This window comes from Triturus cristatus, chromosome 2_2, assembly GCF_964204655.1.
Source record: "Triturus cristatus chromosome 2_2, aTriCri1.1, whole genome shotgun sequence".
NCBI lineage: Eukaryota > Metazoa > Chordata > Amphibia > Caudata > Salamandridae > Triturus > Triturus cristatus.
In genome coordinates this window covers 853182919-853209824 of record NC_140582.1, presented here as the reverse complement: position 1 = coordinate 853209824, position 26906 = coordinate 853182919, and the positions used below count along the sequence as shown (strand labels likewise).

The 26906-nt window shown below is 45.1% G+C and overlaps 1 protein-coding gene across 4 annotated transcripts in view; it reads left to right on the top strand.

The window, feature by feature from the left end:
* The window catches only part of N4BP2 (NEDD4 binding protein 2), a 1530410-nt gene that overhangs the window by 1169958 nt on the left and 333546 nt on the right, over positions 1-26906 (top strand). For all 4 annotated transcript variants that reach the window (XM_085642232.1, XM_085642233.1, XM_085642234.1 and 1 more), the window contains one exon: positions 2628-2763. In XM_085642232.1, the coding sequence (XP_085498358.1) occupies positions 2628-2763 (136 nt within the window). The remainder of the gene's footprint in view (positions 1-2627; positions 2764-26906) is intronic.

Genomic DNA, 26906 nt, shown 5'->3' with positions numbered 1-26906 from the left:
CACAGTTTTTGGTAAATGAAACAGTATAAAATAGTTTCAACATCCTATATGCTACAGCAATTGCATGCTACCCGGCCAAACTAATACCGTAATTAGGCCTTCATCTAACGTGCTATCAGCGCACCACGGCCAAACCATCAATATTGCAGATAGGAAACAAGATGACATGATTGAAATATTAAAATAAGGATAAAGCATAGCAACATAACATCCGTTAGATCACGGGTACTCATAGTACGGCCCGGCAAGCCTTCCTTGGCGGCCCGCGGACCTTGCAGACATCGTGCCCGTTTTTTTTTTTTTTTAAGAGTGTCAAACACCGCCGGTTGCAGCAATGCAGGCTCTGCTCTATGGGGCCCGGGCGATTCTTTTAAAGACCATGCATTCACTTGTTAATGAGGCTTTGTTGTATTTCATCTCTTCTTAGCGCCCCTGCATCTCCACTCTGACTGAGTGGAGATGTAGGGGCGCTAAGAAGAGGTGAAATACAACAAAGCCTCATTAACAAATGAATGGTCTTTTAAAGACCTGTGAAGTACTCGGTGCGGCTGTGTGTGTTCCCGGGAAGCTGTCTCAGCCAGGGCTGACACACAGGCAGGGTGAGGTGACAGAGGACAGCAATTCAGAACACAATTGAAAGCATAGTTGTTGATATAATAATATATGCTACTTAAAGGCACTATTTTTGCTTCTGATGAAGTGACCTCTATGCAGGATATTGCCCATCAGCCCATATGTGTTTTGGAGCTTGAAGGAACACTTGTATACTTTGCATGAAAGAGCACCATTTGTTAAAAAGTTATTTAAAGGCAAGACAGAGACAGAGAGCGATAGAGACAGAGAAAGAGACAGGGACAGACTGACAGATGTAGACAGAGCCAGATAGAGGCAGAGATAGCTAGATGTAGATAGAGGCAGGGACAGACTGACAAAGGCAGAGACAGATAGAGGCAGAGACAGATAGAGGTAGAGACAGACCGAGACAAACAGAGAGAGAGAGACAGAGAGAGAGACAGAGAGGCAGGGACAGATAGAGGCAGAGACAGATAGAGGCAGAGACAGACAGAGGCAGAGACAGGGACAGGGGCAGACAGCTAGAGGCAGAGACAGAGAGACGGAGAGGGAGACAGGGACAGACAGAGACAGGGATGGACAGAGACAGAGAGATGGAAAGGGAGACAGAGAGGGAGCTGGAGGGGGAGAGAGGGAGAAGGAGGGAGGGAGACAGAGGGTGACAGAGGGAGGGAGACAGAGAGAGAGGGAGACCGAGGGAGAACGAGGGAGAGGGAGGGAGACAGAGGGAGGGAGTCAGGGGGAGACAGAGGGAGGGAGACAGAAGGAGGGAGACAGAGGGAGGGAGACAGAGACAGACAGAGGGAGGAAGACAGAGAGGGAGACAGAGAGAGGGAGGGAGACAGAGACAGGAAGACAGAGAGGGAGAGAGAGAGGAAGACAGGAAGGGAGACAGAGAGAGGGAAACTGATGGAGACAGAGAGGGAGACAAACAGAGGGAGGAGGGAGACAGACAGAGGGAGGAGGGAGACAGTGAGAGAGAGGGAGGGAGACAGAGAGAGAGAGGGAGACAGACAGAGGGAGGATGGCGACAGACAGAGGGAAACAGACAGGAGTAGGGTGACAGACCGAGGGAGGGAGACAGAGGGAGGGAGACAGACAGAGACAGACAGAGGGAGGGAGACAGAGGGAGAGGGAGGGAGACAGAGGGAGAGAGAGAGAGGGAGGGAGACAGAGAGAGAGAGGGAGACAAACCGAGTGAGTGAGACAGAGAGAGAGAGAGATGTGTGTATATGCTGGGCCTGGTGGTTCAGTGGACGAAGGCGTCTGCTGCAGGGGCCTGTGTTCAACCTCATGGTCATAGTTTTTTTTGTTGCTCTAGCCCCGCCCCCTCCCCCACTGACCCCGCCCCCACCAGTGCGTCCCTCGGTCACAAACCACACTGTAAATTTGGCCCCCGAGAGAAGGTTTGTGAGTACCCATGCGTTAGATGGTCCAATTTCTAATGGACCTATCTTACTAACGCCCAACCGAAAGGTACTGGCAGTAAAATGGGAACAAAGTACGACACACAAATACGCCTTGGTGTGATATCTTGGGAGCCCAAAGTCGACAACTCATCGGCCTCATGTGGCTGTGGGCTTCTGCTTCAAGGTCTTCCTTTTAATTACCCATGCGTGGCTTAAAAACTTGGCCATGCTGCAGACAAAAAGTTATCAATCTTGTACCAAATAATCTTACTTGTAGAATTGAGGATATGTGAAGCAATATAGGTCTATCAGCGGGGGTGATGTTACCATTGAATGATTATGGTTTGAGGGTTTTAAAGCATATGGCCCAGGAGACTAAAATGAGAGTTCACGAGGCTGACACCACTCTGGTCATATGGAGAGGAGTGTGGCGGATAGAATTGGACGTGTTGACTGTCCAACCGCGTAGTTGGGAAAAGAATATTGCAAGTGGCTGCGCCCTGGAGTAAATCTTGTAACGGGACGGATGTTACCCACAGTCCGTAGTTTGGAGACCCCTGACGTTACTTAAACATACTTTAATGCATATGTTTATCTTAAAATGAAAAGTTGTGTTTAATTTTCCTGTTTTGCAAACCATTACAGCTTCTCTTTGGAACAGACAGAAACTTTTTTCAAGTATATGCTCGAAGCAGACCCTGTACAAAACGTTGTGGCCCCGGAAATTTTTGAACAGAGAAAACTTGTGCAGTCCTTCAGAACAACTAATTCCAAAGAAAAGGTATTGTTACACCAGTAAAACAAACACTTCACACTTAGTGTATGTTTTTTTTTTGTGCAAAATGTTAAGAGTAAAATGTCGTTTAGTAGGATTCAAACATTTATATTTTTACTTATAATTTCCTTGTAAACTGATATGTGATTGTCGTGGGAATGTTTTATCTCAGTTTTTTCTCAATGTTTTTAAAGTTTTAAATATGTATAGAACACGTAATAACGGGAGAAGCAGACTTCGGTAAGTCTCCCTCAACTTTAATGCACGACATGTTAAAGCATGCTTTGCAGTACCGAGTGCATACAGGGTATCTGCAGTGGAGGCTGGTGATATTTAAAAGTGGTGAGGCAAAAAAGTTGGGGTGAGCTTTACATAGGGAGCGAATGAATTGAGCAAGCCCAACTATGCAGTGATCACAAGTGGTAGCAGACCAGACAAGCATTGCAACACCCATTAAATGTCACAGTGACCTACCTTACACGCCTGACACAAAGAAACGTATGAATGAACTATCAGTATCTAGTTTTCTATGCAACACAACTGATGCCGAGTGGTTGCAACCATCTGTTATAAGGTGTTGTGATTAAGAATCAGTCTGTGTGCACTGAGTTCTTTCTAAAAGTTCTATTAATTTCCTCGAGCAGTCGCCGAACTCCAAAGACACGTTCGGCAGAGGACCCATCCGCTGTTAGTTGTCATAAATTAGCCACCCTAATGGATTAACTGAAAGGAGCTTGTTAATTAATGCAAGGTTTGGAACTGGTTCAAATTGAATAATGCAGCACATTCAATGCGCCACCTTTTCTCTTTGGGCTAATTTAATGTATCATTCCTAACTTAATAATTAGCATTATCAGTCTAGTGGAAAAATGTGTGATGACATACTTTAGTCTTGCAGCGTGCTCCATCTGGTACTGACAATATGTGTGAAAAGTCCCTTTTGCGTCACTGTGACAGCTAACAATGCATGATCCCAGGGAGGTCAGTGGTCCCTCGTGGGCGTTTTCGAGAAGCAAACGAGGAAGTCAAGTGGACACCTCTCTCGCCTCCCTTAGTCAAAGCATTTCCTGAGTGTAGTGCTAGGAAGAAAGTTAGTAGCAGTAGGCAGTGCTAGTAGAATGCCAGGGTGGCTGGGATGTGGTGCGATTGCAAAGGGGTAGAACGAAGCAACAAAAGACCTTTTCAAAACATGTAATTCCAAGGAATCTTCTCACTACTGATTGTGCAACTGTAGGATGACTCAGCGAGTAAAATCCTTTCTTTACTTTGGTCTGCGTGTTACTGGTCGGATATTTAATAGTGAACGTGTTTTTAGCATTTCACCCTTCCATGCGCCATAATCTCGTGCTATTAACACACCGGGTCATCACTTACACCAACACACATACACACAACCCGCTAAACTGAAACTTGTGCACACACCGACGTAGACAAACCCAGGGTGCCAGCATGTGTTTTTATTTGCTGTCAAAACTAATGGGAGAACAAAGAGTGAACACTTTTGTCTTTTTTTTGTAAAACTATCATGACACCTGAGAGTGGCAACTGTAGCAGAACTCTCAAGTTTACCTATTTCCGCAATGAATAAATCAATAATTCGCATTGTTTGATCCAGCGCTAAAGTACAAACAACGGCAACAAAGCACTTAGGAGATCACAAAGACCCAGAACACCAAGATCTTAACTGTTTTCCTGAATGGCAGACGTTCATCTATGCCTCGCTTACCTAGAAGCATATTTCAGACTGAACATGCAGTCGATAAGTAATTCATGCCTTCCAGGGTTTTTCAGAGTATCCTGGGATATGTAGTCTTGAATTCATGTTGGCGAAATGGTACTACAAATACCGGAATGCAAAGTATCAACTAGAAGAGCATGAGCTAATCAGGCTTGGCATTGGGAAATTTGAGAAGCCCGACAGCTGATGGCTGCTTTTACACAGAATGCCATGTATAATCAAATCATCTGAGGAAACGAGGCTGCCTTTTCTGCGAAGAGAAGGAGCTGAAGTCCTCTCCTCATCCCATAAGTAAATGTCTGCGTTTCTTTGTGCTACAAAGAAATGCAAACATTTGCTTATCAGATCTCTTGTCACAGCGGAATTTTGGAGTCCGCGATTTCCTGTAGCATGGTGGGCCACGGAATTTTCTATCAACTTGCGGTATATAGACACAAGTTCGCTGGCAGGATTAACAGAACACGTGCACTCACACAATCCACACAGCACACTACGGGGGAGAAGGGACGGGCGCGCTCACACGAACATAACTGAAAATCGTAAAAATAAGTACTTACTGAACGCCGGGACCTCCTTGCTCCAGACCTCGTTGCAACTGCAAATCAGGCCCCAGCAAACTCCCTTGCCCAGTCCTGGCGCTGCTCACATGCAGCATGCCAGCAGTGCCAGGATTGGTAGGTGCGGCCTCACTCAGCGCTCCACAGCGCTCTGGAGGCCTGCACTTACTCTCAACCTAGCTGTCTTTAGACAGTTCGGTTGAGAGGTTTAAAGTGATCATGTTTGTCTGGCCGTCGCAGGACGACCGGCCAAAAGACATGCACACTTTAAATAAGTGCAAAAGCAGACCACTCCTCCCTGCTGCCACTCAGCATGCCCCGCCCCGCCCGTCCTGACGCTCGATCAGGACCGGGTGATTGAAATATAAAATGGAAATGAATTACCATTTTATTTTTCATCTGGGGGCAGTGAGTGGGGTTACGCTTCTCAGCTCCAATGGAGGAGCCGTCCCTGGGTATCTGTTTGAAATATGATACATTGTGATCTGAAATCGTAAATCATTAAGAACAAAGAGAGACAATCAGCATGAAGCAATGGAAAATCAGAAAAGTAATTGTTGCGAAGCTAGTAAGATCAAAGATGCAAATAATCATATGGAAATCGCTAGACAGTGTGATCACAGACACATAAGCTAAGCCTTGGAGTTGCACTGAATTGACTTTAAAGACTGAAGATGCAGATCGCCAGGCGAACCCATCGCAGCTGCACATTACACTGTCTGTTTCTTGAAGGGGATTTATGTCTTGCCCTAAAACTAAGGTCGCTCCCCTGAAGCCTATGAATTGTTTCACTTAGTGTGGCCCTCACTCATCTTAAAATGTGATTCAATTCATGTGTAGTCCTGGGCCTAATTTGGCGATGGGTTACTCACATCCACCTTATTCCAAGTGCCATAGTATTTAATGCATTTGTAATAATACAAACAGGATATCTGTCATGTCGTAATGGAGTACCGTGCCCCCAAAACTCTAAATCAGGCACACATTTTGAGTGCGGGGAAGAAACTGGTTTTACAGCCTGGAGCTTTTAAAGGTGCCAAAGCTTGTCTGTATTTAGAGCTTGATGATTTAGGGACAACCCCAAAATTATTCTGACCTCAAGGATATCTTTGACTGACTTTGTATAGCATTAGAATTAGTGTTTGGTTTGTTATTTGCTTTTTCTTCAGAGTTTACATTGGAAGAATTTATTTTAGCTAAACAGGACCTTTCGGCCGTTTAATGTACTCCAAGATGATGTAAGGCTTTCACATGCATGATGAGCATGTACAGTTTTTTTGCAAATGTACCAGTTGAAGACTTTGAGAAACAGGAGGGAGCCAGATTGGTCAAACTGATGGGAAAGGGAAGACTTGACGTATACGAAAATGCTGAGGTGGGAAAGGTAATTTATTAATCATAATTTCTCAATTTTTGCAGCTCTAACCGTCAAAATCAATGGAACAGTTGGCAGTAAAATAAGGATGACTTAGAAATAGTCTCACATAGTACAACAGAAAGAAAACCACATTCTCCCCAACGTTTTCACTTCATCATCCTATTCTTCAAACATCATTTTTGAGAAATACCTTATATTAGGAAAAGTATAACCCTGCCAATAAAAGCATAAATAGAGTCCACCAATGCTGAATATTTGCAAAATGAAAACATCATTAAATTGGACTCCACACCCAAGCATTGGGACTATCCAAAGTAATAAAACCTCTTTGCTTGCAATCTATTTTGTGGCATTTTACTACTGCACACACGTTGAAGCCTGTTTCAGCATTTACATTCCCTTTGTTTTCAAGGCAACCGATGAGCTAATTTGTGCCTGAAGAGCTTTGCCCTGTTGTGCAAACCCCATGGCATAAAATAAAGGTTTGGAACTCATGATGTTAGTTAGTAGGGTAGAAGAGGAAGATAAAGCAATCTAACCTTTATCAAGAGGACATTCTGCCACAGAGTCACTATTACCAGATGACATTGTAGCTTTCCCGGGTGCCTAATTTGGTGTTCTGCCAAGGAATAGTATACATTCAGTTATAGAATTAAATTGAACAAGGTAGTTTATAGGGAAAAGCTTTAATCATTGTAAACCATTGCAAGAGCTAAAACATCCTTTAACTCGTGGTCTGTAATGGTATCTGCTCGACTCACTAAAAAGAAACGCGCACCAGCACAATGAGACAGGCCTCATTTACTGTCTGGTTAGTTTCTTGCTAAGTCACAGTTGCAAGAAGGAAGACTTCCATGCTATCTCTGTCATGTCAGCATCTGCAGAACTCATGAGTAGTTACACTGGTACATAGAAAAATGCATATGCATCACTCAATTTATGGCCAATGCATGAGCAGGTAATTGTGGGTTAGGACTAAGCTATTATGTATTTTGAAAAACGATTCAAACTTAATACACTATGTTTTGCAAAATATATTGTAGCAAGTTTATTCTGTTGGTCTCCAGAAAGAAAAGGTCATATCCAATTGATGAAGGAAAACAGCCTTGAACATGAGCGATCAAGCACTCAGAACGTCTTGATTGACCAAACGTGACCAAATATGTGATAAACATGGTCTTTGATGTTAACATGCTAAGCAAACAGAACCAACATTGCCCATTATTGTTCAGTACAAAAGAGAAACGGCCTGAATCACAAGAGCCCTGCAACAAAAGTGCTTGCTGTAAAGGCTCAAAAAGCAGTGATAACAAATACAGGATGGCAAAACAGTACGGTGCCAGACATTTTAGCAAAGTGGCTGCAGCATTCCCTCCACTAACCTATGAAACAGTGCCATCAAACCTGCATCCAGCACTCTTAGTTCGTATGCCCTTCCACTACCAGGCCAAAGTACTCCCAAGAAGGAAGATTACACACCAACCCTGGAAAGATATTACTGCAAACTGATGATTCAGGATAAGGAATGTGGGGGTAGAGAGGGTAGTGTATGCAGTTCGGTTTCCGTGCCTCAGCCCTTCCACACCAGTGATAAATTGTTAAACATGTCTTCTTTCTCGCTTCAGTAACAAGACTGTTTTATTTAATTCCAAAAAGACATCAGAGTCCATATCAACAGCCATATTAGGCTGTGCTGTGCACCCCTGTTATTTACTTAATACAAAGAAAGAATAAGGGATTCGTTAGCTTAACAAACTGTGAAATTCTTTTCTGCTGCTTTGACTTTTTACCTTGCTACCAATGAGCCTTTAATTGCATTCTGAACCTTGGACTGGGCCACAGTGAAAATGAAGTGGTGTCTGTGTTTCCCATTTTCGGTGTCTTAAGCTGAATAGCCCACTGCTTAGACTGGCCACACACTCCTGAATGTCCTTCTGACTCCATGCAAGAACACTGATGGACGGGTATAGTATGTGTTGTCAAATTTCTTTCTGCTACTGGGCCTTTTAACTTGCTGACTGTGAGCATTTTAAGTCCTATTCGGGGGTTGTGGAATTGCCGCACTGAGGAGTATAGCTCTGAGAAAAAGGATGGTCTGTGTAGTGCCTGTCCAAAGTCAAGTAGAACCACCTTTTGGGGCGTGAATACTAATTTATAGGTGGTGAAGCTGAGCGTAGTGGCGGGAAGTGGAGTTTTAAAATGTTCATCTTAAACACCTGCTTTTTGAGGGGGTACAAGTATGGTCTTAGCATCATCTCACTCAAAGAAAATAGGGACAGTGTAAGGGGAATTTCCTAATTTCGAAGTCCTTTCTTCATCCAGGCATGCAAAACCTTCTCTCAATGATGTGAGCAAGGTTAAGCAAGTTATTTTTTCCAATTCAGGTCCTGCTCTAATGGAGCTACAGCATCAAAAGCATTGAGGAGAAGGTGATGTCAGTGGTGGGCCAGTGGAGAAATGCCGAGCAGGCTGGAGAGTGTGGAGTGAGGGCTGAATGACTTCTCCAAACAAATAAGACAAGGATCTGCAGGCTTAAGAAGGAGTGTATTGTGATAGTGGTGTCCCCAAAATGTAAAGATGATCTCAGTGGAGGGCTGGTGGAGAAAGGAGGAGCTGATTGGAGGGTGTGGAGTGAGGGCTGAACGACTTCTCCAAACAAATTAAGGAGTTTAAGACAAAGATGTATGTACCATATACTCTGTGTTACAAGTGTAGGCAAAGGAGGAATTCCTGGTGAACAATGTCTCCTCTGCCAGTCGGCAGATTTTGTGTTTCTCTAATGCAAATGATGGTGAATGAACGTCTTATTGACGTGGTCAGTGGATTTCTACGTGCTGAATTGACATATGACAATTGGTCAGTGCTGAAGGTATTTTGGCTTTCTTCCCTGTCCAAGCTGAGACTGGCTCTAATGAGGAGAGCGATGCAATCATCAGGACGGTGGTTCTTAAGAAAAATGTCCCATTTAATAGACATGGTGGTCCTTTTACCCTATTTGAGCAAGGAGACTCATTTACTGATGTGACTCACAATGCCCGGGGAAGGGGATTGTTTATTTGTGCACACAAACCAATGTATGGTAACAAGCAAGATGTCGGTTGGCGTATGACCAGCAGGTGTTTGTAAAGGCAGATGTTGTACGCTCCTCGCTCCTTTCTGTAAAAGTACATTTTATTTTAATTTTGCCATCCAAATCTTGAATTTGCATTATAATTGTTGGTGAACATGTGGCACAGATAGTTAAAATGTTCATTCTGTTAGATATACATGTAAGGACTTCAGAGTAAAGTAATACAAAGTTAACTTCAAAATGTAATATTCAAAATCCCCCTTCCCGTCTCCCTGCCCTTACCCATGGTGGTACTTAGTTCCCCTTTGCACGAATTTCAATGAGTGGATGTCCCTGTGTGTTTGTTACTTTTAATCTCCTCTCAGTTGTCCTGCTCTAATCAAATCGTTGCATCAGTCCTAGTCTCAATGTGCATGTTTCTTGTTGACAAGCTCGCCCCTCTTCAGTACCGGATGCCAGACTTTTGTAAGGTTATATCTGTTACCGTATGGTTGGACAGTCTCTCCTTCGCCACTGTTATCAAATTTTAGTGTTCCAATTTACTATTCATAGTAGTGTTATTCTTTTCTCATGTTAGGTCCGAACCATTTTAGCCTCTCCCAGCAGTGGAATCTCACTTTCCTTTCCCCCTTTTTAATGAGTCACAATTGTCAGGCATCATTCCCAGGAACATAATCATGTGGTCTGCAGGTGTTAGGAGGCCTTTGCCGATGGCTTAGAACGGATTACCACAGCTGACACTAACCGCACAACAATACTGCTGCAATACGGCCAACTGGGTAAGGAGTCCCACATCCCCCCCACCCCCCCTCCCCTTTCCAGCATCGATTCCCTATGCCCTGAGGAAGCCCCAGGCCGGATAGCCATTGTAAGGGGGCGAAACACGTGTTGGCTATAAATGTCCTACTTCCTCACAAAAGCACTACGTAATAAATTGGAATTGATTCCAGCAGACAAGTGAACTTTTCGTACTCGTTCCGACACACCATTTAGGTATTAGGAGACCCACTGTCTTTTTGATTGTGTTAGTACCTCTTTTCAGTATATTGATATCCTGTGACATACCCACCATATGTGCACTGGTTCACGCTGTTCTCCACAGCCCGCCAGCATCGAGCAGAACATTGTGGGGACATATATGTTGACAACATGGGGGTATGTACCACCCAGTCATGATTTTAACGTTTCTGATCTGATCAATCGCGCATAGTATGCCACAAGAGTCCTGTTATGCTTCCCTTTTTGCCATAGTTTTATACCAGGATCCATATTTTTTGCTTGAGTGGGTATTTAATTTGGTTATGTATTTCTCATAGGGTTTTTTTCCTCCCTTTTCGCCTTAGTAGTTAAGGATTTTGCCCCTTATTGCCTCTGTTGTATTAGTTGGGTGTATTACCCTGCGTCTCTTTTTCTTCTATACCAAAACGCCCCGTTACAAATCTCAAATGTATGGATCTGATACCTTTTTTTTATATAGGTGTGCTAGCACTCTGTTTTCACTATCTTTCCACGCCTCAAAGATGTCCCCATTGCAGGAGTTGTAAAGTTTGTGATTTTGTGAATAGAGCTTATAGGAGATGGGAATATCGTCTGTCTACTTCCAATGGCTATTGCAGCCCACTGGGCTATTTTTGTCACTTGGCTATTTCATTCTGATCGATGCGTCTAACTGCAGATTCCACTCTTTGTGAATATTCCGTGGGCATCAGACTGGACCCAAAGACTTTAAAGCAGTGGTGTTGTGTGGGTCTGTACTGATCCCGACCTGCTCTGGAAGTGACAAGTGGAGGTGTATGTAAGTGCCACCCATGTGTTCCTTGTTATGTGCTCTTCCAGAAGCGGTTCTGGAGCTTCTCTTTGGTCTTTTGATCAACTTTGTCTAACAAAATTTTCCAGTGTGCAAGGGAAAATGTCATCCCCTAAAACAGGGTTTAAACCACGTTCAGAATGTTGCAAACAGTGTCTGTGATGAACCCTCATAAAGGCTGTTTGTGGTGCGTGGGGTGTGAGCACAAATCAGGGTGTGCGACAAATTCATTCTAATGAATCTGAAGGGCATACATGACCAAGGACTCAAACTTTATGTCGCCAGAAACAAGAACACTCCATGCTGTGACCGGTCGAAGTCGAAATGAAGGTCCGTTTCCTATCCTGAAGACATTGCCATATCAAATCATCATTGCGGTCGAAGTCTTTGGTAAATCCAAGAAAATGCACTAGAAGTCAAACGGGAGTCATCTTCTTCCTGCCAGTCTCAGACAGCAGAGAGGGCTTGACGGCATCAATGTGCCTGCTGGTCTCGCTCCCCATCTCCATTTGAGCTGATTATAATTTGGTCCCGGTGCACCCTGAATCCCATGTACATCCACAACATTGCAGCAGGTAGAGGCCTTTAGAGAGTGCATGCTGGGAATATTTGTAATTTTACTGTCTCCCACTGGTGAGCCTTTTGGCAGGGCCTCCTTTCAGACTTTCATTGGCAGGTTCATCCTCTCCACCATCTATACCCCTTGGACCCGCATTGGTTCAACACCAGCTCTAGTGCCAATTTTGGTTCTGGTGCCATCCCCATGTGCTGATTACATCCAGATCAACCCCAGAGGAGGATGTTGCTCCTGTTGTGGAATCCGACTCAGAACAGAATCCACCACGACCTCAACTGAGATTGCACCAAGCTCTGACTGGCATGCAGGCTATGCGTAACCCTGTGGATTCTAATATTTCGCTCTTGCAGCCAGAGGGAGCTCGAAGTCTTGGTCACCTCCTTGCCCACTATAGTTGACTTTACTGCTACAGTCTCCTCGGTGGGCCTCCTGCTGGCTACTCTCCGATGGGGTAGGCGCTTCCCCCTCCAGCTCTGGGCCCGACATGTACCACCTATGGCGCTTCAATGGAAACAGAACCCGGGCACGCAGGTCGGCACCTCTCTTGGTTAGGCTGCTCTTTACCTTGAGGGCACCCCTCTGCCAATGGGTCTCCAGTGCTCGGCCCGCCATCACAGCAGGGCTAAAGCGTAGTGAGAGACCACACCCCAGCCTTGATTGTCTGCCCCAGATCATTTGTTTCAGGCATTGCTAAGAGGAGGGCAGAACAGGTAAATGGGTATTAAATGATGCCTCGGTGGTTGTGAATTGTTAAGGGTTACTGGGGTGCCACTGTTGAGCTCAAGGTAGAACGTCCGCCATCTTCGACTGCTTGGCCATGTCCCCCTTGCCATACTTGGTTTAGACTCTTTCTTATACTAACATGTCCTCTGAAAACTGAAGATGATGGTGGTCACCTACAATGCCTTGCTTGGCATGATGAGGAAGTCTAGATGCGTAGTGGGAATTCTATTGGCTCACAGATATCTCTATGGCGGGATGCGCTAGGTATCAGCCACATACACTTGTGACTGTGCATTACACATAGATACATCTTTAAACTAGTTCTGAAAATGAGGGGGGTCTCCTCCCCCCAAATACAGCAACCCTACATTTGCTAAATAGCATACCCACTACGACTAACTTCATGTTTTTCTTGTAACTCATGAGTGCAGCAGATATGGTTAGCAAGTACTTGTGACCAATAGACACTAATTGCGAGACCTTCCCAAGTCCGATGTATGAATCCTGCATTAGGCATGGCACACTGCCAGCAGCTCAAGCTCCATGCCAAACTGCACCATGCCAGCAGGAGTATAGTAGACTGTATGAATGCATTTAAATTGGTTTGACCTATGCTTCCCATTAGTGGAGACTTCCGTTTTCTGCTGGTAGCACAAAAGCCACTGAGAATGACTATCATATACCAAATCCTGGGCCTCTTTGTGCCTAGAGTTAGTAGGGGCTTTAGCTTTTCTTTCGTTTTTTAGCTGTATATATTGATGAATTGTATCAGAACATGTTTTTATTTGTTAAATAATGCTGTTGTGCGTGAATGCAGTTGTGGTATGGCTGAAGTTGTGGTATGGCTGATAGACTGAATGTTTGGATGGTTAGTACGTAATAATGAAACATTATTTTGCTGTTATGTCCTTTTTCTTTTTTTGGGCTCTGTCTTTGTATAGGTTTTTGACTTTGTACTCTATTTTGTAAAAGTATATTGAAATGTATTCAAACATTTATATTTAAAATAAGATAAAACATTTTTTTTTACTAATAAAATAAAATAATGAATTATTAATTCATCTCTGTGGGACAATGTTGTTGTTTGTGATTGTGGAGGTAATCCCCAAATTATAATTGAATTTTAAGACGAGGTTCCTTGTTGTTAATATGCCTAGAGTTAGTATGCTCCTTTCTTTTGTTGTTCGTTATGATATTATCCATTGCTGGGATCAGTCTGACAGGAAGGGGATGCGCTATAATCAACTTAAAAAGATTCCACCCTGCAGTTTCATCTAGCATCGACAGGAGAAGGCCACCAATACTGTGGCGAAGTCTGTGATACTTTAGCACATCAAGTGATGTGCATGCCACCCCATTCAAATATTCTGTAAAAGTCTTAAACTTTTTATTGGTAAATAGATCTTCCAGTAGGCATAACAGTCAGCTCCTATGCAGGGATTATTTATCAGAGAGAACTGAGGGAGTACATCAGTCTAATTGCACAACATGGCCACCCTCGAACAAGGCCAGATGGTACACTTCACAGTGTGGATCTCCTTTTGGGGATTTGCTTTTTTGAACCAAAACAGTTTTCAGAGGGACAGTGTCAGGTAGCCCATTTTTGGTGTCATAATCGGGAACCTGCCTAATATTCTGAAAACAATGCTGTGCAAATTGCGCATGGAAAATTAGGTAGTAAATTTCAAGATTTGTAACGGAAAACTCAGTCCTTGTAGGGTACCTGCATCTTGCTCCAAGTTATCCAAGAACATCATTCTGCTTGTGCAAATGCAAACCTGACTATAACAGACCATAACTGTTTAAAGAATGACCTGATGAGTGAGATAGGAATATTCTGAATTTGGTATAGTAAATTAGGCAATAGCACGATTTTCATTAGGGCCACTCTTTTAGCTACAAACAAAGGCAACATAATCCACTTTTCTGCAAGCATGGCTATGGTTTCCATGCATTTGACATAGTATGCCTTTATAAATAGGCTCTACGTCATTTAGTATTGTATACCCTAGTACCTAATTGGTTCTACTTGCCATTCTATCGGGAAGTCCATTACTGACCAAGGATTATCTTTAGTTTAGGTAAGCATGAAGGATTCAGATCTGTTAATCGATAACCATAACCGTCGAACAGAGCTAATAATTTTACTCAATTATAGGGTTTGGATTCTTTTGTGGGTCTTTCACCAGCTAGAAGATATCATCCCCATACATTGACAAGAGAATCCTCCAGGATCCAAATGTAATGCTACAAATGTAATGAAAGTCTCTGAGATGATAAGAATGGCGACAGGGGACTCCCATTTATCCCAATCAGAGAAGATAGCTGGTTATTAATGTTGATTTAGACAAACTGGACCGTGTAATGTTTTTTATATCCATTGTACCATGCCTCAATAAGAATGGAATGCTTTAGCAGCATCCAGGAAAGGGGCCAGTGCTGCAATAGCTGTGTCAATGCCAGTGACTGAGAACAGGGTACACAAATTATATGCTGTTTATCTACCCGGTATGAATTTTAAGTGGTCTGGCCTAACCAGACCCATCCAAAGTGGCAGCAGCCTAAAAGTTATATTTGTCACCAGGGCTTTGTTGTCTAAGTTGATCTGGGCAAAGGTTTATATGAGTTGAGCAGGTGTGGGGACTTAAAAGTTAAAGCAGGGTAATTACTATAGCCTCGCTCATTGACAGGGGCAGCTCCCCACCACCACATGCACCTCCTCATTGAGAGCTATCAGGAACGGGGCTCGTTCCTCCACTTATTCATTGTAAAACTCAATTAGTAGTCCACCCCCTGATTCCTCATACCTTGAATCACATTTATTTATTCAAGTGTAATGGGAGCGCACAGTGACTCACTGCTCATCGGGATCAAACAATGGCAGTTTGGCTTTGCTCAAATATTTGTGAATATCGGAGGTGTATGCGTCAAACTGTGCATGTATAACTTTGTATAAAATGTAGTGAATGTTGTTAAAATGTGCGTGTAGTGATGGAGTAGCTCTCCCTCTTCTCCTTCTTGCTGTATGAGTTCCAATCAATGCTTAATTTGAGCCTCTAGTTTCCAGCTTCTTAACACAGGCACTTAATTGTCAACATCGGCCCTTATGACAGTCTGCTACATGGTGTTCTGTCTGTCTAATTTCGAGATGAGCACAACAGCAGATGTTTATTGATTAAATAAACATTAAAATTACCATTACCTGCCACCCAGCCATTCTTGTAGCTGTAGGCAGTGACAGCCGACAAAGATAGAGAGTGGTGGACGGGTGGAGGGGGGTGGGGGCGCCGGTGAAGCGCATGGTGGGAGGGGTTTAATAATAAAAAAAATGTTTAAAAGAAGACTTCCCTTGTGCTGCTTGCCACCTCGTGCTCCTCTGAATTCTTGATCCCAGCAGTCCCTGGGACAGCATCACAGACACCCCATCCTTCCCCGCACTAAGAGCAGGGTAGGGATTGGCCTGAGTGGGCCGGATTAACACTCGCGCAGGCATATGGAGTCTGTGCTGTTTCTCTAACCCAGCTGTGCAGTACTGCTGGGTTGGAGAAACCTAAGTACGCATGTCAGTTTGGGCAGTCTAAGACAGCTGTCCAAACCGACATGCGCACTTAAAAGTGCACCAACCACCAGTCCTTCTCCCCTTCCCATGGCCCAGCCCCTCCCCTCCCCTCCCCTCCCTGCAGAATCTGGCTCAGCCAGCAGCTGAAAACATAAAACGATAATAAAATATCATTTTATTTTTAAGCTGCTGGCTCTGAGCAAGATGGGGGCGACGTTCCACCATTGCGGAAGAGCTGCAGTTGGCTTTGGGAGGCCTAGAATAGTCTGAATTGTCATACTTGTTGGTGTGATGGGCAGTAGTTATGTTTGAACTGTCATTGGCAGCACTGGCAGGTGCTACGGGTGGTGCAAGCTGCAGCGGCCTCCTGTCGAGTGCCCTGGCACTTCTAGTTTTTTTCCCTTCCCCAAATTAAGCATTTTTTCCACTGTGGTAAAATATTCCCTGCCAGGGTTCTAAACGGGTGCTTTCCTTCTTGTATTTATACAGAAATTTGACCTCTTTATCGGCATCATCCCTAAACTCTGCGAGCTTGGAATGTATGTCTAATACTAGTTGAGGTTTCTTTCTGATATTATGTGCATTTTCTAGTAATCCTGTTTCTATTTCCAATGCACTTAACCTGTTACAAATCGAACTGAGATTTCTATGCCCTTTCGTAATACATTTGAACCATATTATAGTTTTTAATGCCTCTCACAGTAGAATATCTTGAAAACAACAGCTACTCATAAACCCACACAAATCTGGGTAATTTCGAACTTTGTTCCACTCAACTCAAGTGTGCCACCTGAGCTAACCTTTGAGAATCTAGTACTTCAGGAGGTTTCCCTCCTGAAGAATACTAGAACATACACACTGTACAGCTTGTTAACTGAAAGACATGATCTGAAGGGTCTCGTAGAGAATTGCTCCATAGTCATAAAATCTGTCAACATAGGGAGTGGAATTGTGATACAAGATTTGAAAGACTATGATAAAATAATAAGGCATCAACTGGAAATTGACGGGCTCTACAAGAAACTGCTAATCCTTTGAAGATAATAGAGGCTAAGATACAAAATGCTATCCTATGGAGCACAGAGGAAGGATTTCCTAGCAAAAAAGATTGATTTCCTTAATAAGGACTGCCCAAAGGTATCGGTCCTCTACAGGTTACCTAAAGTACATAAACAAGAACAACAACCACCTGGGAGACCTATACTGATGGGTTGCGGCTTGATTCTTGAGACAGAAGGGCATTATATGAACGTCTCCATTTAGGACTTTGTCCCAGCACAAGAGATATACATTTGTGACAGCACATGTATGGTGAACTTGATCAAGGATATGCCATGTAATCCTGCCGAAGATATGTTGATTATTCTAGGCATTGTTTCTCTTTATACTAACATTCCTCAAATGACACCATCAAGGTGATAGAAGACAGTCTCAATACCCTCCCTGAGCCCCCACAAGTCCTGACAGACTTCATAACAGAACTACAATAACAATATCTCAACTGGTATGATTATTGAGGACGGTTAGAAATGCATGTATAATGCATGCAAGGAAGAGGAAGACTCTGGTAGAATTATTTTGAAAGGTGCACTAGGCATCATATATTTTCAAAACACAATAAAGTACAGTTGTAGCAGGACTGTAGGCAAGAAATGCGTAAAATAACCCGAATTGGACTTGGTGCTCAGTTGTGTAAGTGACACAATAAGTGGCGACGCAAGTGACAAAGTGTAATCAGCGGAAAACAGCACAACGTGAGATTAGTGAACTGATATATACAGTGAATATTGGTGGTTCTGGCAATAATTTAACACATTTGTTAAATGGAGACAGTTTTTTGATAGAACCACAGTGTATCGTGCGCTATTATTTGCGCTGAGCGGTCAGCATTTCTAACCATCCTCAATAATCATACCAGTTGAGATATTGTTATTGTACTTCTCGCACCTACCCACATCTCAATGTGGTTTATGGGTTATACTCCTGTCGTGTTATACAAGACTTCATAATAGAGCTCCTCACTATTGCCTTAACTGAACAATATTTCAAGTATGACAACCAATATTACCAACACTGTTCTAGTGCTTCGATGGGGTGGATTTTTCACCAAATCTGGCTAATATCTATGTTGATGACTGAACTCCATTTTGTACTGACAGCAGATAACCCATTTCGGGCAGCAGTTATCTGTTCGAAATGGCATATAGATTTTTTTTCTAAATGGGCTGATGAAAAGGAGAGACTTTCACAGTTTGTCGATTACTGTTCTCATGCACAGAATAACTTACGCTTTAGCTGCCACTATGATAAACAACAGATAGCCTTCCTGGATCTGACCATCAAACACCATGAAGGTATACTTATTACCACACTATACAGAAAGCCCACTGAGAGAAATACTGTGCATACCTACAACAGCTTCCATTCTCGAACAGTCAAAGATGGGTTAGCCTATGGGCAATTTCTTAGGATAAGGCAGAATTGCACACAGAGAGCAGACTACTGCAGAGAGGCAAGCATACTGTTAGAGGCTACCCCAGCCGAAATGTGAGAAAAGCACTTAACAGGGCCTGGTATAACTCCAGAGAGAAACTGCTCATCACCAAACCCAAGAAAACAAACAGCTGGTTAGTTTGTGTAACTACTTTTAGCCCCTCCACTAACAAGATCACTTCAATCATATAAAAAAAAAAAGTATTAGCATATTCCAAAAATGTCCAGTGTGCCAACAGAATTACCTCTGTTTGCCTTCAAAAGAGGAAACATATTAGGGATCATATAGTCAGTCCAGCCCTGGACTATACGCAGAAGGAGAATTCACTAGAGAGTGTGTGGGGCTTGAAAGCAGTAATTGATCATTACCAATGTGGCAACTGTGTGAACTGTGAATACACCAACAATTCAAAACGATTTGCATATGAGGGGATCAATGCTGAGTTGAGACACTTTACGAACTGTAACACTAGAAACGTAATGTACTCTGGTGTTCGTGCAAGCGCATTTACATAGGCCAAACTACATAATAGGTAAAATCTCGAATCGGATTGTGCACACATAATGTCCCCCCTATTTGCGCGTTTTCAAGGGAAAGGGCATACTCCCATTGACATAGATGGCAGGTCATTGATATTGACCAACATCCCCAGAGCGGGGTAAATCTTTCATGTTTTCTGCAACGCATGGAATGTAAATGGATTACTTATTGTAACAGTGTGGATGATGGTCCAATACAGGCAAAGATTGGAATGGCTATAAAACACTGCTGGTGGACTAATTCCCCTCTTGTAAAAAAAAAATTCCTGCGTCCAAACAGTGGTGTAAGTAGAATATTCCACAAAAGGTTCCCCAGGTCAGAGAGTACGACCACACAATGAGTATATATTGTATCTACTATATAATACGTTGTAATATGACATAAAAAACTTTTTTTGAGATCTAATGACTCAGGTTGACGAGAAGGTGCCATTGTAAAACTGTATAAATTGCTTAGAAAACGCTGCCGATGGTCGTCTGACAGTGTATTGTAACTATCTTGTATAAATTGTTAAATTGTAAAAATGAGATTATGTATTTGTATTGAATAAGGCGAAACATCTGTATATTGTTGCAATCTGTAATATTCACACATCACTTTCAAAATAACACTTTACACATTATGACACTTTCCCCTACACCGATCCTATGAGGACTGATTTTGAGGTCATTGTGGCCCACTCCTAGTTTCTAAACATCACATTCCTTATCAACAAGGAATTACACTGGTTTGACGTGCCTGGATGGAGCACGGTGCACTCCATGCCTCGTTCTGATAAAGAGCTTCTGTTAAAATGATTCACGCACAGAGACCTAAGCAAGCAGTGTTGTCTGACTGGGCTATTTCCCGCACAAATGGGTGATATTTTTCCCATTTGTGTAGAAAAAAAACCCCTTGCTGGTTATGTAAATATGGGCGACATTTGCCACTGTGTGTGCAATATTTGAAGAATCGACTGCTCCGTCAGATGCTCTGCAGTTTCATGCAGGCTCCTTAGACTGTGCAGCCCACTGCTTCAAACCAGAGCCGTCAATCATTCATAGTGCGAAAGCGCTACCTACGACAGCCCTCTTCATGTTGCTGGCCTGCCCCCTGAGAGAATGGACCAATGTTACTCCAAAGGGCAGGCCTGTCATCATCTCTTTCTTTTTAAATTGTGATTCATCATTGCCTGGGCAGTGCGGAGTACTGTGGACTTTGAGGGAGGCGCATTCTAAGGGGGTCAAGGCAAGGACTGGTCGGCCTTCCCTACAAAATGCTTCTGTTGCGTGCATGAGAGTGCCTGTGTGCCCAGCAGTTTTTTTTAAAGTTTGAAAATGCTTTATTGAATAGGGGAGCAAAATACCATGAGTGACAGCAATTGATAGAGGCATACAAAGGCACTTATAAAATATAAAGTAGTAATCAAAACCTGGTGCAGTATAACAACAATTCTAAAGAACAAATTAGTATTTTATGAGAGAATTTTGTGTTGGGAAGAGAAGATGAGAAAGAAGAAAGTTGAAAAAGAGGGAAAAGAAGAGGGAGAAGGATCCTCAATAAAGTATATACATATACATGATTATAATAGCATCATACAATCTAATATCTAAGATACAATATAATAAATACAACCATCAGTGTTTCATGGAAGATCATAATTTATGATTGGAACTGAAGGAATAAGGGAGGGTCTAGATAGAAAGGAGGTTATGGCTGCCATACTCGGTCCCGTTTGATCTTGAGAGGAGTGTAAGTAGCATTTGCTCAATCAAGTCTGTGATTTTAGCAGATCATATTCCACCGTCCGATATACAAGATTTTAGTAGTGTCTTTCCAATTAGATGTGGTGATCTGTAACACAATGGCTATAAGTAGATAAACAAGTTTTCCAGCCATTGCGAGTGCAATATATGTGATGTACGTCCTAGGACTATATATGTAGTCTATCAGATTTTATAATTATAGAACAAATATCGGATACTGTACTCCAAACCTGTAACCAGAAAGTATGCACATTTGAAAAAGACATGAAGGACATCGCTATTATTTTTTTGACAAGACCAGCAATTAGTGTAAAGTTTGAGCCTGTTGAAAGAAATGGGAGTAAAAAACGATCTATTGTAGAAAAAGAATAATGTTTGTGTAATACTAGCTGAATGTGAAGTAGAGTGAATTTTAGACCAATGCAGAAGACGAAAAAATTCAGGGATGGTATGTTGAGGTTCTGAAACATAAAGCAGAATGTTGTCTGCATAAGCAGTAAATGTGACTTCTACACCATTTTGTTAGCAACCCGAAAAAGCAGAAGGCCATAGGATCTTTTCCCAAAAAGGTTCCAAAGAAAAAATAAAAAGAACCGGGGATAAGTTGCAGCCTTGTTAAGTATGCCTGTGTAGTTGGAAATACTGAGATTACTTACCATTAACATAGAGGTAGAGGGGGTAGAATATAATAAACTGATGTATTTAAGTATATGAGGACTGAAGCCATGCCAACGTAATGCTCTAAACAAAATCTGTTCAAGAATCAACAAATTTATCCGACAAAATATTGCCAACATTTTAGTCAAGTAGTAACGCTTTATTGAATCTCCCTTTGTTTGAAATGAGCATAGGACCGATATCTGAATGCGTTTTATGTTAAAATACATTTTATATTACAAAAATATAGTTAATCTGGATTTAGAATGGTGCACAGGAGAGTAAACGGTGTAATCTAAAAAATCGGGGGAATCCTCTCCAGACCTTTGGATATAATAGAGTTTTTGAAAGTTTTTTACATTTTGGTGGGTATGTATCTAGTCAACAAAAGGGTCCATTAACTGGTTGCAATCCCCCCTTATGATGAGATTGTCTGATGGGCTGGAAAGTAAGTGGGTAGAAAATTGTTCCCAAAATTGTGATCAGTCCCAGTGGGACCGTATACATAACATACAGAGAGTAGGATATAATGTATCTTGAGGTGTAGAAAAAGCCATATCATGTCTAACCTTCTTTTTGACTTGAAACTGTAAGTTTTCTGTGAATGAGGATTAGAACAGAAGAATAAGGACAAAAGGAGAACCAAACGAGTGACAGACCCAATTTTTGCGTAGGGATGAAATATCTTGTTCCTTAAGGTGAGTGTCTTGTAAGAGTGCAATTTGACACTTTAATTTTGATTAGTGTGTGAGAACTCTTTGTTTCTTGATAGGGTTACGAAGATCTTTCACATTTCAGGAGATAACACGCAAATTACTCATTGTACAAAACATGTATAAATATAATCACAGGCATTGTAGGTAGAGCAATTAAATAAATCATTATTATTACAAAAGAACACATGAGATGCAGGTATGAGTATATAGAAAACTTTCAAAGGGTGTTTAAAGAAAAATTTGTAATGAATAGTAAAAAGAGGGGGAGAGAAGAAGTGTAAAGGAAATGAAAAAGGAGAAGAAACAAAGAGTGAAGAAAAAGGAAGGAAGGAGGAAGTATGAAGATTTGCTAATGATAAGAAAGAGAGGATGACCAAAAGGCAGATTAAGTTAGCCATGAATATCAATATCTGAAAGAGACACGTTAGTGATAGATTCCTTACCTTAGACTATCCCCAGTCTGGATCCGGAAAGTTTTCTGTAGCAGTACCCCTGCGCGTCAGTAGGTGGCATCGTGTGGCTACGCGTCCCTCACTGATGTCGTAAGCGCTGAGATGACGTCATGGAGACTACTTAGGCGCCACCCATGCGCGCTGACGTCAGTTCTTTCTTTTTCCGCGCCAGCAAGCGCAGATCCGGATTGAGCACGTACCTTAGTCACTTTTTGACTACTATTTTGAGACTTTTGTCTACTCTCTTTTCTCCTGATGCACGTAGGGATACCCGGCTTTAAGTCCTGTGGGGCTTGTCGCCGGAATATGTTGGTGGCAGACCCCCACAATGTTTGCCTCTAATGCCTGGAGACGGTCCACGACTCCCGGGACTGCCGGTATTGTCGAGCCATGGCCCCCAAGGCCTTGCGGGAGTGGCGTAGGAAGTTGCTGGAGGTCCGGCATTCGTCACGCCGCCACTCCGGATCCAGGGGCCGTTCCCGGGACCGCTCTCAGGACCGGAGCCGACGCTCCTCAGGCTCCAAGTCTTCACCTTTGGATTCCGGTAAGCGACGCCATAAAAAAAAGTCGAAGAAGCGTGTTCGCTCTCCGACGTCCCCCCGTCGCTCCCCGGAGGTGGACGCAGGGAACAGGGGCTTCGCCCGGCGGCTCCCCTGGAGCCTGGGAGTCCCGCGGCCTACCCGCCATACCCGGGTCCGTCGGCGACTCCCGAACAGGTGCAAGAATTCCTTGCTACCATGGACCGCCTTTTTAGGCCTCGGGCTCCTGCTGGCGCACCTTCGGGTCCCGCGGTCCCGTGTCCTGATCCTGTTGGCCCGGCAGCTCTGCCACCGGCGCCACAGGATCCTGCGCCAGTGGCTCTGGCCCCGACGCCACGGGGTGCGGCGTTGCCGGCCCCGGCGCCACCCTTGGCGCCACACAGGGTGCCGTTTATTCCTCCCTTGCCCTGGTTCCAGGACCATTGTGTTCTGGCCTGGGATCCCCATTGGGAGACTGCACCAGTCCGACCCAGGTCAGTGCTGTTCTCGGCGCAGTTCGTCCCTTCTCCAGCACCGGCTTTGCCGCCGCGACTGGCTCCCTCTACGCCAGAGTCGGACAAAGACTGGGAAGGGTCCGCGGACCCTCTTGCCCAGCATTGTGACCCCGAGCAGGATTGGGTGGACGACTTGGAGGAGGCAGGCGACCTCGATGTCTCCTCTGACCCGGGGTTCGCCTCCCCCCGCCTACGATGGAGGAAGGTGCCTCCTACACGATGGTCCTCCGTCGGGCGGCTGAGGCCCTCAATCTTTTTTTTTTTTTTTTTTGAAACCGTTTATTGCAATCTCAAGAATATACAAGTATGGGCCTACAACCTTCCGGCCGGCCGCTAGAATGACAGGAGCATATGACATACACACAAAAACACTGGGCGGTGCAGAGAAGCAAAATCAGGAGGTATCAGCGTCGTGGGCCACATCACTCTGACCCCACAATACGGTTTCATTTTATACACACAACACAAAAACCACACCCGCAAGGCAACCCGCAATCGAAAGTAACAGCACGTGCTCCCCGGATGGGGGACCCCAGCCAGCAACAGGAGTCTAAAGAGGGGAAAGGGAACAGATCGAGGACTGGGGGAACTCCGTGCTCGGGGCTATGGAAAGGAGTCAACTTAGGGGACGGGGCTGGTGAGGCCGCAGGCAGCAATGGTGGCGCGCAGATACCCCCGCGGTAGGCGTTCCAGGGGCCCCATACTTTCACCCATGCCCCAGGCTTACCCCTCGCCACATACACCACCTTTTCTCGGAACATGCACCAATCCATATGTTCTTTCCAGGCCGACACCGTCGGGGGCCTCTGGGATCCCCACAGTTGAGCAATGTCACGCTTAGCTATCATATATCCCGGAGTCACCCATCGCGTCTGCGGAACCGAGTAGTCAGTTGGTTCCCACACATTCAGCAGGCATCTCCTCGCTTCAGGCAGCAGCGCGACATGCGTAACCACTCGCAGAACCTCATGCACACCACGCCAGAATCGCTCCACCTTCGGGCATTCCCACAAAATATGCAAAAAAGTCGCCAAAGCACCACACCCACGCTTACACAACCCATCCTCAGCATAGCCCATACGCAGAAGCCTTGGCCCCGTCATGTAAACCCGATGGAGTATCTTAAGCTGGACGAAGCGAAGGCGAGCCGGTATGGCCACCTCCTTCGGAGAGGCCACCGCGGAAGTCCAGTCTTCGTCGTCCAACTCCAGCCCGTCGGCAATCCAAGCCTCGCGGAGGCCAGTCAGCAAGCCCGAGCGATCATTAATCAATTTTTTGTAAATGAGGGAGATCGTGCTGTCCGGAACGTGGCCATCCAGCACTCTATCCTCCAGGGGGGAAGACTCCGGGATGGAGGCGACGTCTGGGAAGACTGAGCCCAGCGCGTGACGGACCTGCAAGTACCGAAAGTATTCACTGCCCTGCAGCTGAAACTCCGTCTGCAGCGTCTCGAATGTTTTAAATCCCCCCCTCGTCCAGAGGTCCCCCACTTTACTGATGCCGATCGTGTCCCACTTCTCGAAGCCCTTCGAGGTCCACAGGGAGCCCAATCTCTCAGACGCGTACAACGGTGATGCCCGGGTCAAACGGTCCTTCCACCCCATAGCTGCGTTAGCCGCGTGCCATACTCGTAGCATGACACGCGTAGGTCCCGTCAGGCGGGGTCCGGGCGCGCCAGAGTAGAGCGCACGATTATTGTCGCCACCAAGCAGGAGCATCTTGTCCATTTCAAATGCCGGGTTTAAGGCGGGCCCGTAAAGGCCATGATTAATTGCAGCTAGCTGGGAGGCCCAGTAATACCGTTTAATATCCGGGAGGGCAATCCCCCCGTCGTACCATGGGAGCGTCAACTTCGTCAGGGCAATACGCGGCCTCCCGTCCCAGAACAGGCGGCGCTGTAGACTCTCCACCTCACGGAAGTAGCGCGCCGGGACTAAATCCATAGTATTCTGGAGAGCGTACAGGAAGCGTGGCAACGACATCATCTTAAACAATGCCGCCCGGCCGAGCGGCGAAAGCGGAAGGCGCCGCCAGCGCGCGACGTCCTCCTTCAAGCGCTGGAGGGGGGGAAGCAAATTCCGCTCGTAGCGGGCCTCCGGGTCCAGAGTAATGTAAACCCCCAGGTACCGAAACCCCTGCGAGGCAATCTGGATCGGACAGCCCCGCGGGAGGACGGGAGCCTCCCCGGAAAGCACATACACACACGATTTAGCCCAGTTGATGACAAGGCCTGAGTTGCGGCCGAATGAGCGCAAAACATCAACCAGGACAATCAGTGATTTACGCGGGGAGGCTAGGTACAAAAGGATATCGTCAGCGTATAGGGACACGCGGTCCTCATACTCGGGGGTCCAACGGAGACCACGGATGGAAGGGTGCCACCGCAGCCACTCCGCCAGGGGTTCCAAGGCCAGCGCGAACAGGAGCGGCGACAAGGGACAGCCCTGTCGCGTGCCCCGTCCCAGCTCGAATGGGACCGATACTCTTCCATTCACCACCACCTGCGCCAATGGGCCCGAATACAACAATTTGACCCAGCTGATGAACCCCGGGCCAAATCCAAACTTCGCCAGCATAGCCCAGATGTATGGCCACTCGAGCGTGTCAAACGCCATGGTGGCGTCTAAGGACGCCAATATGGCCGGCTCCCGCACAAACGGGACACGCGCGAGCACCCCGTGCAAGCGCCGCAGATTAAGGGCCGTGTTGCGATGGGGAATAAAGCCGGACTGGTCTTGGTGGACCAAATCGCCCAGCACGCCGACCAGCCGGTTGGCTAGCACCTTGGCGAGGATTTTGGGCTCCGCATTCAAGAGCGAGATAGGCCGGTAGGATGTAACCCGGTCTCGAGGTCTCCCTTCCTTGTGGATCACCACGATTGTAGCCAGACGTTGGTCCGGCGGGAGGGAGCCCAGCGAGTGGGCTGCCAGGAACATCGCACGGAGGTGGGGTGCCAGTACATCCGGTCGCAGCTTATACAACTCGATAGGGATGCCGTTCGGGCCCATGGCCTTGCCGGATGCGACCGAGCGTATGGCGAGGGCAATTTCGTCGGAGGTAGGAGCGGCATCTAACGACACCCTGTCCTCCACCGAAAGGGAAG